We start from the raw sequence: 11,820 nt of genomic DNA, 5'->3' as shown, positions 1-11,820 counted from the left end.
CTCTGGAGATGCTGCTATGTTAAGTGACGCAGAAAATTACCAATATTTGAATAGAAAATATAATTCAAATATTTAAGCAGAAAATCAGCCGAGGGCCACATTAAAGGTCTTGGAGGGCCGGATCTGGCCCCCGGGCCTTATGTTTGACACGTGTGCTCTCTAGTCTGGTGCAGTGGGTGAATTGTTATACAGTTGTAGGGAGTATTATCTGTCCTTCTATAGTCTGGTGCAGTGGGTGAGTTGTTATGTAGTTGTAGGGAGTATTATCTGTCCCTCTATAGTCTGGTGCAGTGGGTGAGTTGTTGTACATTTGTAGGGAGTATTATCTGTCCCTCTATATTCTGATGCAGTGGGTGAGCAGGAGTGTCTTTTTTTTTAATAATAGATATTAAACAAATCTATTTTCATGGAGGATGTTCCAAAATATGGTTTTAACTTTCTATTTCCATGGAATCATACAGGTGACACCTCCAGAAAGTTACACAGTGTCTCTTTAAAGTTATTTTGGATTTTACTTGAGTAGTTACAGACACAAATGGACATGAAAAGTGGATGTGCTTGTTAGGTGTTACAGATACAAGTGCAATATCTAAAAGTAACCACTAGATGGGGCTTTAATGTTCTCCATCTGGTTTGAATTTAGTAACAACAATAAATGTTTTTTAAATGGGAGCGAACCACATCAAACCTTTGAACAGGAGGCACAGCAGTCATCCCTGTGAGGTCAAACCCTGGGCAAACCTGTGGAGTACATTTGTATTTAAAACCAAACTATAGAAAGAATGAAATGGCAATAATTCAAGTACATTAGGTTTGGAGCTCTGATTTAAAATGTGAAGTTATGTAATTGTTAATAATGCACAAAATCTGGTCATTTCAAATGAGAAACACAAACATGAGTCAACTAAATCAGATCTGAAGGAGCGATTGAAAGAAACACAAATGTTCAAATGATTTCAGATTGTCACATAAAGCTTTAGTCACTTTAGACTCACTCACAGTGGGAAGAGGAAGTACAACTATTACTCAAGTTAGAGTACTGCTATTCTGTACTATATATTAGTAGGATTCAAATCAAAGTACCTGAGTGAATACACTGGTTGGAGGGGCTGTTGGGGCAGATTTACAGCCACGTTTCTGTTGGTCATCCCCAGGGCAATTGTGGAATGAAAAAGTGTCCCAGCAATATGTAACTTTTTGGTCACCTGCTTGTCTATACAAATCTGGACAGAACAACGTCTTAGGAATAAAAAGATGCTCCTCTTGATGGAAATGAACAGATGCACTAGAGCGCCACCTGTGAGACAACCTCTAAAACACGACTGGTTTTGCTGGTTTCATTTCAAGTTTTGGTGATTTTGGTGTTTTTGTCTGGTTTTCCGCTAGTGCTGCTTTGGCTGGAGTATGAGGCCATTCCTTAACCCTACACAAGTTACGCAGTGTAACTCCGAAACGTGTCATTTCAGAGATTTAATGTGTCCCTCAGTACAATCTTCAGAGCATGGAGGAGATTTCAGGAGGTCTCCAACTTTTTCCTCCAGTGAGCTACTTTTACAAAACGAAAATGTCAGAGAAATAAGAGCTACGGTGAGCCTTAGATGAGGTCCAGTTAGATGTCTATAAAACATAAACCATTATCCATTTATTAGTGCACAACGTCAGACATCAAAACGATACTTGTACAATGGTAAAATGCATTTAATTCATCAAATTTGACTTATTCAGCACAATATGTGTCATTTAGAAATCCTTTGGTGAGTGACTTGGACGGGGCTGAAGAGTTACAGGTTGGAGACCCCTGCTCTAGTGCTCCTGACATTTTTGTGAGTAATGTATAACTACCCTAAACCTGGTGCTACATGAACAGCAGTAGACGTGTATACAGCTGCTCTACCAACTCTGTGATGCAGTAAATAACAAATCAGTAGAATCTGTACTGTCCATTGCACCACTGCTGGTTTAATGTTGTATAAAATATGTTATCTAAGAGGGAATCTCTCATGTGTAGTGTTAGGATAAATAACTAGGCTTAGGTGGTGGATAACTACTGCTATGGATCCGGGGGATCCTTGTCACAATCGGATAAGATTGTGCAACGTACCAAGAGGCCTGGCTGACTGTGCACCAACGAAGAGGCACCAAGTCTAAACCACGGTCGCCTCCCACTATAGTTTGTGTATAAAAATCATTGTATAGGCGTAAATATTCAGTCTCTGCTTGGGAATGTCAGCACAGACTCCTTGTACAAGTATGACTTTTCTAATATTGGAATAAGTCAATTATCTGGACTTTATTTCTGTTTCAAGTGTAATTTTTTGTCTAAGCAGAAACTAACGAACATGCGAGGAAAAAGGTTATTTTCCTCAAAAGTAGCACTGAAAGCATTTATGTCCATATCCTGCAGACTAAAGTGAGAAATACTGATTAGAAATGAACAGGTCTTAGTTCAATAAGAAATCAGGTGGAGGTTTGTTTTTTACTCTCCACACTAAAAAATAAACAACACAAAGAGACTGACTCCCACTAACCCTGAAACAGTCTCTACAGACGCTTGGATTTGTGTTTCAACTTATAAGTCACTATGTGTTTATCCTTTCACCTGCAGAGATGGGGAATACTCAGTTACATTTACCAGAGTAGTTTTCTAACAGCATACTTTTACTCTTACACAGTGTAACAGTACTTTTACTTGAGTAAAAGTTGTAGTTCCTGTGAGTCTGAAGTGACAAAGGTTTTATGTGACAATATGAAGAGATTTGAACATTTGTGTTTCTTGCAGTTCCTTCAGATATAATGTAATTTTTCTCATTTTTATGGTCCATCCTCTGAAAATATCAGATTTTGTGCATTATTTAATGTTTTGTCCTTCAAATTGCATTAACATGATAAATCAGATGTAATGTCCAGTTACTTACTTGAGTAATAGTTTTACTTAAACACTTTACTCTTATTTAATTGGATTTGTGACACTACTTTGTACTTGTACTTATTTTGAAGTGTGTTTTTTCATCCTCGTCTCATCTCTGCTCACATGTAGACCACAGAATGAAAATCTCTCTGACAGTCCACTGGTTTCTGTACAAACATGTGATGCCACTGCAGCTCAGGCTGGGTTCATCTATAGGAAACTCAAACAGGAAATCTTCTGTGTGAACAGAGAGAACCACTGTATCAAATACTTGCCCGGAGATGTCTGTGAATTCGCCATGTGTGCACTTTTACGCACTGGCCACTCCCTCTCCAGACGCGCGCTTTGAGCATGAGTGACGCGCGGAGGAGCCAGTCCGCAGCCTCCTCTCCTCCGCGGAACATCTTCTGATTGGACCCGGAGTTTGTGGCCCTCCTCCCGGGGTCGCTTCAGGCAAAGTGTGCTTGTCCCTTCAGCTTTTTCTGTACCTTTTTTTTTTTCTCTTGTGAGCGGTGGTTAAGTGTTTACAGCGGAGCGTGTCAAGGCAAATCAAGGACAAATTGGATACCGTCTATGGCACTATGTTTAAGGTTTTGTAGCACATAAACGGAGATTTGAAGTTTATTTCAGTGAGTACTTTCTTTTTTCAAAACTTCCTCTTTCTTATTTACATTTTCTGTTTGTAAAATGAGCCTTGCACAGATGTTAAAAGCGCGTTTTGGCGTGGCCGCTTCTGTTGTTAGTAGCGGTGCGCCTCTGCGACCTGTTGACAGATTTATTGCTCAGTTTTAAGTGGCAGATTTACGAGTTAAGCTTTGGATGAAAATAATTATTGTCTGCATTCGAATTGAAGATGCTCACATGGACACGTATACAAGATTACGTGGTGGTGGGTACGTGACCCAAGCCACGGTTTTTAACAAGTCTGCAACGTGTGACTAAGCTTAAGTCATGTAGCGGGGCACACGAGAACAGGTTTGGTCGATTCATTGGCAGAACAGATAAAGAAAATCTAAAATAACAAAAGTGCAGTGTGCAAACGCTTTGGACCGTTTCCAAACTTTCTTGCAGAAGTTAAAACATGAGCTAAGCATGCGCGCCCAGATAAGGAACGAGTTTATCTGACCTAAGACTGGGCACGTTCTGTTTGGCTTAATGTTATTCGGTTTCTCTGCATAAAACCCTGAAATACAAAGAGGAACCAACGCAAAACTAATGAATTTCAAATTGTATCAACCAAAACCACAAATATATCGAATAAAAATACACTTTAAATAGTCAGATTTGTAATTTTGTGTGAATAAACTGTAGTATTTGGAGATTTCTTTGCAGCCCAGTTAAACTAGTTAGTCTACATATCTTTTTTTTTAAATTAGACAATAGAATATAACATTATTTAACAAAATACAATTCTAAACATAAAACCAAGACACAAAAGCATAAAACAACAACAAAGCTTCTCACCCCTCCCCCAAAACACACATACAAATTTAATTAAATAAAAATATAAATCTATGTTACTCGAAAGTAATCTGTAGCATTCATCGTTCTTCTCAAAATGAGTAGTAGCATAGTGTGTTATTTTTCGATTAGTCGATTATTTCTGTAAATTTAAGTTTTCAAGACCAATTTTTGACCAAATAATCTGACTAAATGAAGAATATCTACAAATAAAGTGTGTTATTGATAAAAAAATAAAAAAGTGTATTCTTTTTTGTGTGTTCTATCTTTGTTAAAAATGTTTGTATTTTGTGTTTGAGTGTGTTTAGTCCAGATAATGATTACGATTATCAAAATACAACTAGGGTTTATTTTTTGAATAACTAGTCACAATTAGAGCCCGACCGATATGAAACTGATATAATGGGAGTTGGCGCTGCCGATAGCCGATATAATCACCGATATATTTAGTGATGTAAAAATTCACTGTAAATCTTGAATTGATTAAAAAACTTAGGTTTGGCTCTAGTGGATTCTAAATTGGGTTTATTTAGGCAACATTTATTGTTATTCTGCCTCTTTACATCATATTTACATACAGTAGATTGGCCTAATGGCATTTTTGCATCACATTCTAGCTGCTAGTGATGGAGATTCCAGTTGTTTTGGGGTTTTTTTTGGAGAATCGGCTCTTTTGGCTCAGCTCACTAAAGCAGCTGGCTCTTTCGGCTCCCAAGCGACTCTTGAGATTGTTTTGTTGCAAGCAGGACTAAACCAGAACTGAACCAGGACTGAGTGTCGGGACTTGGTTTCTATCTCTCTCCTGCACTCGAGCCCAAGATTAGTCCTGGTTTATTCATTTTATGCTGAACTGCAGCCAAATATGCACTTTTTTTTATCCATGCACATGCAGATTTCTGAAAGTTTCGTTTTCAGCCGCTGCTGTCAAACTACGGGTCTACATGCGGCATGAAGAGAAAAAGTGAGAAAAAGAGAAAACACGGCTCCCAATAAGAAGCAGGCTCCCGTTGTTCGCTCTAAGAGCCGCTTCGATCGCGACCGACCCATAACTCCCAGCTAGTAAACTATCGCTATTAGCCTTTAGCCGTAAATGCTGCGCACCGCGGTAATTAATTATATGCATAAATGTGGATCATTCACACGTCTATTCACAGCTCATTTACATATCAGTGCAGGTCCAGTAGTAAATATACGGCCAATATAGTCACTTTACAATAGACCAATAGAAAACAGCCTGTTTATGTGTGGGAGCTACAGCAGCTAACCGCTAACAAAACCTAAACTAGCTTCAAAGTCGATGTATTTCCAACACTCACCGCTCACACAGGCTCCTCCTCACATCACAAGTCTGCACTAATAAATGTCCTTTTAATCCAGACTCAAACCGATTGTCCAAAAAAGAAAATAATCTCAGTGTTGCGCACCGCTGCGGGTGTAAACAAACACACGCGAGTGAAGTGACGTCACTCAGGTGGTGTGTTCAGGGACAGTACGGACACACACAGACAAATGACTCCGCAGATAAATACTGATGCGGAGCCACATATGAGGACATTTATCTGTCTGTAAATTGGATTAAATGAGAGTCTAAGCTTTATAACGAGGTATAACATGCCCACGTGAAATATCGGCCCATATCAGCAAGCATATCGGCCGATATGTCTCCAGGTGCCCATATTGGCCGATCGGTCGGGCTCTAGTCACAATTATTTGATTTAATCCTTGCAGCTCTGTGTATTAGTCTAATGATGATCATAACTGAAAACTTCAAATGGAAGAAGTCTAAAACAGCATCATTATTCATGATTCTGAGATAGGTTAAACCAACTCTTAGTTTTTCCTTAATTTGGGACAATCTCCTGTCTCCAGTCTTATCACAGTCCCTCTTTGCCAAAGCTTGCACTGCAGTTTCACAATAACAACAATGTAGATCCAGAGTACAATGGTCCAAACTTGCATCTTCAAAAGTTGTGGTTACTCATATTTAAGTCATTATTTTAGTTTCTTACTCATGTTTTTCAGGCCAAACCACAAACAGAAGGATGGCTGGAGAGGCGGTGCTGAGGAGGGGAGTGAGCTGGGTGAAGCAGTCCGCCCACAGAGCTCCGATCCTGGGGCAGAGCTCGGCCGTGGAGTCCCTGTGTGGAGCCTCGGGGTGGAGCTCGGTCAGGGTGAGTCCAGACTGTAGACTGTATGCGGTCCACTCCTAGTACACAAGTCCATATTGTGACAGTCCTACTAATAATATTACATTTTACTTATACACTCAAAGATGCTGTACAAAGGATACAGTTTTTAAAAAGTACATATTTAAAAATGAAGTAATGGGACAAAATATAGGCATGAAGTAAAAGCAGGTTAGTCATGAAAAACAGCTCTAAATAGATGAGTTTTGAGGAGTTTCTTGAAGTTGGAGAGTTCAGTATAGTCACAAATTTCAAACACCTTTGTAAGATTTTGTACATTTGTTGAATTTTAAAAGTAGGGAGGGTGAATTCTAGGCTTAAGACATTTTGGTTTCCCCAGATAACAGTAATCAGATCATATTTTGGCTGAATGTCCCAAAACAAAATGGTGTGTAGAATTTAAACTCAATAGTGCAGAAATATTTACATTTATAATAAATCAATTTCATTTATTAAATACTTTGTAAAGGGATATTTATGATATTCTAAATTGCATGCCAATAAATATTTAAACATTTTGATACACACAGTCAAAAGTTTGGACACACTCTTTCATTTCTGTTTTTTCTTTATGTCAGGGATTGTTTGTTTACACTGTAGATTCTCACTGAAAACATAAAAACAGACACACATGGAATAGGGGTGTGCAAAAATATTGAAATATCGATATATCGTATTGTTTAATGTGCTGATACAGTATCGATATTGTGGGTGGCTGTATCGATATGTCACCAAGAGTATTTTTTTGTTATATTTTACTAAATTATTTTGTTACAGAGCTGCAGTTTTTTTTGTTTAGTGGAAAGAAACTCGTTTATGTGACACATTTGACATTTTCACTGTTTTGATGAGATAAATTGGCTTTTTTCATATTAACTTTGCAGAAGAAGTGGTTTAATAAAGACTTCGTATCACAGCCTTCATTTTTTATTGAACTATATCGAATCGTTTTGATATTTATCGAATCAAAAGCTCACTGTATCGAGATGTGTATCGTATAGTGGCCTTTGTATCGAGGTTTGTATCGTATCGACAACTTCTGAATGATACCCAGCTCTAATATGGAATGTAGTAAACAAAAAAATAAACTTAAAACGTCTTTTAGATTTACCCTTTGCTTTGAACGTTGATTTTCACTCTTTGACATTTCCTGACCCTGACTCTGCACAGCTGTGAACTGAAAACCATTTCAGGAGACTTCATTATGAGGCTGACTGAGAGAAGGCCAAGGGTTTGCAGCTGTCCACAAAGCAAAGAGACGCTACTTTGCATAATTAGAAACAAAAATTTTACAAAAGTTACTTGAGTTACTTTTGACTGGTCGTGCCCGTGTGATTTTACCTCACGCAGACGAAGGACAAAAAGCCTAATTTCCCAGGGTTTTAATTTGTAGGAATGGAACAAAATCTGGTGCCAAAAGATGTCAGGACTGTGGAAAATCTCGTGAGATTTTGTGTTTATATTTGGACTGCACATAAAGGGGGGGTTATGTGTTGGTGAGGGGGAAGTCGTAGTTATAAAGTGCTACTATGACAGCAGAAATATGAAATGGTCACATTGATAGAAAACTCAAGACCCCGAAGCGCTTTACATCAAGGACTCACTCACCCATGCACACACTCACTCCAGTGTACACAGACACTGGGGATGAGGGGGGGTTGAGTGTATTGCTCAAGCACGCAACAACAGTATTTATCTGTGGGTGCTGGAATTGCATCGCCAACCTGTGGGCTAGTTAAGGTACACTAAGGTACAACTTCTTTTACCTGAGATAAATAAGAGTTTGGTGCTTCCCTTTTGGTTCTGCAGAAATCTGTTTTTTTTTTCTTTTTCTCAGTCCTGTGTTTTTTCCGTTCCTCGTGGAGTGCCATGTTTGTTTTGACACAGATTGGTTAATCCACTTGTCAAACATGCCCAAATGAAATCCTAGAGACAGAATATGACTCCAAACCACTCATCTTTGTGAAGTTTTGTCAAAGTTTTGTGGTTCTGGCTGGGCAGATTTTGAGCTAGTCTTAGGCTACGCACAGACTGCAGGGCTGAAAACTCAATTCAGATTTTTTATTTATTTATTTTTTTGTGAAAACTGATGTTTTTGTGAGGTCGTTCACATTTCCAATTAAATGTGACTTGTATGTGACTCCAGTGTGAACAGTAAACGGCCCAAAAGTGTCCCGCATGTGACACTGGAGACACGATGACGTCAACCGCAGCGAGCGTCTCTGTGTTTACGGAAGTTGTCCAAACATGGACGCAGCATTGAGCACCTGGAGATTTTAAAGTTCCTCTCGTACCGGAGCCAGAACATGAACAACTTACTTGTTTTAAGGAGGAGATTGAGAAAGAGAAGGACGAGGTTTTTGGCTGTGGTGTTTTGTGGGACAGTCCGATGAAAGGAACATGTGGATGTGGAGACGGAGCCAAGAGTGGTGGGATAGTGATGTGCTTCACTTCAGTCACACGGAGTTCATTAACAATTTCTTAAAGGTTCTGCCTACTTCAGTGCAGAACAGTGACATTTGTTGCTTGTTGATAATGTGTAGGTCAGATGAATGTGCTTTGGCTGTTCAGACTGAAGTCCACATATCCAAGTCGTCTGGGTCGTATTTGAAAAAATCAGTTCTGTGTCATTCAGACTGTCATTAAAAGATCAGATACAGGAACATAGGGGCCAAAAAATTTGATTTGGGTCACTTCAGGCTGCAGTGTGAACGTATCCTTAGTCAGGACTATTTTATTTGGAGGATTTAAACTATGGTGCTTGTTTTGGGTTTTCAAGAGCAGGATTCAAACTTTCAACCTTCAGATCAGAGGGAAAGCACTCTACCGACTCGGCTACTGTTGGGCAAAAATGTTAAATTATTTATTACTAATTATGCCAAAGTCTCATCAGAAACCTGTACATTTGTTTATTGTCTTTCCCCAGGACCCCCACATGTGCGTCCACAGATATTCCACTTTGGGAGCGTGTCTCAGTTCCTGTTTGGTCCTGAATGGAGGCGGGAAAACTGCACAGACCTCCAGACCCAACTCCAAATGTGTGAAATACTCCAGGACTCTTCATCTGGTCCGAACTCAAACCAGAGCTCTGAACCAGGATGGGTCCAACGTGGGACGACTGTCTGCGGAGGATCTGCAGAGAGCCAGAGGAGCCAAGATCTTCAAGCCTCACAAACAAGTGGTGAGTGACGGGTTTAATGCAAATCAGAGATGCTTTATTCTTGTTTATTTATAACTTTAGACATATTTGATTTGACTATTTTACGTATGTCTGAGGACTAGGAATGGGCATGATTAGTCGATTAATCAATAATTGATCATTAAGAATTTGTTGATTACATTCATTTTTAATTGACAAACCAAATGTAGGTTGCTGTGCGTAGTGTGACCAAACGTCCGTTTTCCACATCCTGTCCTAGCCCGTTTGGGTTTTTTTATAAATTGATGCAAATGTCCAGGTTTTCATGATCTTTCATTGGACCATTAAAGTGGGCGGTTCTCGTGGCTCTGTGTGTCAGAAGGAGCGAGCAGAAACAGTCGCTCAGCCTGCAACATGCTGAAGCACAAATGACTTGTACAAGAAATTCCCCGCTTTCTGTCTCGGTCGAGACAAGTGTGAGTCCATGTGCACAGTGTACAAAGCAGCACATATGTGTCGGTGTCCTGTGTGTCAGGGACCTCAAAGCACCAGGAGACCGAAAAACATGAGAAAAGCTTTGTCAGGTGACAGTAGCTCAATGTTGATGATGAGGCCCCATCATCACGCCCCCCGTACGGTGTCCTGGTTTTGACAAACACAAATATGGTCACACCTAACCTATTTTCCACTGAGTCATGTCTTTTAGTCCGACAGAAACTGATAGCATCCACGCACAAGAGCTGTTTTTTTCTTCGCTTAGTTCATGCAAATGAGCCATGAGATTTTAAGTTTGGTTTCTGTAAGATTTGAGCAAAACTGCATTAAACACATTCTAATGTCAAACGGGCTGATGTGTCTCTAGAGTGGTTATGGTTTATATGTTGTAAAGTTGAGTTTATTTATGCAGATTAGTGCAGATAGTGATAATAATGATGATAACTTTAATATAAAAACGTTAATGATTAGCTCTCTCGACAATCGATTAAGAAAATTTAATCGACTGCCCATCCTTACTGAGGACTTCTCTAAAGCTGCACTGTGAGATTTTCATCGTCTGTGGTGACTGATTTCTTCTCAGTCAAAGGTCAAACAGGAGGTCTGGTCAGGGAGGGTCAGCAGATTTGTTGCAGGGCAGTTTGAAGAGCAGAAGAGCCAAAAGTGTCCCTCCTCTGTGTCCTGTCTCACTCACTACTCTGGTGTTTTAGCTGGTGACAAATTGTTTAAAGTATTTCCTCTGGAAGGTCTTCTGACGCATAAAATGAGCCACACACCAATGAGCAATATTATTTTGTAACATAAAAGCCCAAATTATTAACCATTTAAGATCTGTCTTTTGTTTTTGTTTCTCTGTTTGCAGCTCAGTGAAAAAGCTAGAGAAAGAAAAGTTCCTGTCACTCGGTTGGGACGACTGGTCAACTTTGGAGGTATGTTTACAAGTTCAACATTATGCTCTCTTCACAATATCTGTCAGAGGTGGGTTAGTGCCCTTGTTTAGTCCCTGGCTCAGACCTCTGTTAGTTCTGAATGTGGGAGACTGATCCGTTTAATTTGTTTATTCATTACTCTCTATGCACCTCCAGTCTGTATTTAGTTTTCCACATTAACTTTAGCCTCTGGAGCATGACTTGGACTCTGGAAAAGCGCCTCGTCATAGTTAGAATGGCACGTTAAGAGCCGAAGAAGAGCCAGACGACTGAATGAAGCTATAGTTGGCATACCGAAGGAGCTGGACGGGGGCTGGACGGGAGCTGTTTTCTCTCTGTCAGGTTAAGAATCAGGCCAGAATACTCTTGGGCTTTGCTCTTATCAAGTTACATGTTGGTTAATTTTGTGTGTGGTTCTGGGGTTGACTTTGAAGTATTTAAAGCCACAGTCGGTGTTTTTTCTGGTGGAGGGTCAGTCACCTGCTTGACTTGTCAGGGACGTGTTATGGTGAGGTAATGCTTTAAAGAAAGTTTGAAACATACTTGGGGACATAGCTGCATTTTATCCAATACTGTGGATTATAGTCAACAAAATTTCTAGGGAAACAAGTAGGAGTAGACCCTCCTCCAAGTCAAATAAAAGTCAGGTTTGTGGAGATGCAAGTCTGCTTAGAATAACACATACTGTATTTTCTGCACTAT

At 39.7% G+C, this 11,820-nt stretch overlaps 1 protein-coding gene across 1 annotated transcript in view; it reads left to right on the top strand.

Annotated features, from left to right (window-relative positions):
* Positions 1–3,379: 3,379 nt before the first annotated feature.
* The window catches only part of coq8ab (coenzyme Q8A, genome duplicate b), a 34,092-nt gene continuing 25,651 nt past the window's right edge, over positions 3,380–11,820 (top strand). Inside the window, exons 1-4 of the mRNA XM_020931721.2 lie at positions 3,380–3,537; positions 6,392–6,540; positions 9,482–9,736; positions 11,052–11,118. Of these exons, the coding sequence (XP_020787380.1) occupies positions 6,412–6,540; positions 9,482–9,736; positions 11,052–11,118 (451 nt within the window). The 5' untranslated portion in view covers positions 3,380–3,537; positions 6,392–6,411. The remainder of the gene's footprint in view (positions 3,538–6,391; positions 6,541–9,481; positions 9,737–11,051; positions 11,119–11,820) is intronic.

Source organism: Boleophthalmus pectinirostris, unplaced genomic scaffold, assembly GCF_026225935.1.
Source record: "Boleophthalmus pectinirostris isolate CB_2022bp ecotype Guang Dong unplaced genomic scaffold, ASM2622593v1 HiC_scaffold_10, whole genome shotgun sequence".
Classification (NCBI taxonomy): Eukaryota; Metazoa; Chordata; class Actinopteri; order Gobiiformes; family Gobiidae; genus Boleophthalmus; species Boleophthalmus pectinirostris.
Note: the sequence above shows the minus strand (reverse complement) of the source record. Positions and strands in the feature narration are given on the sequence as shown.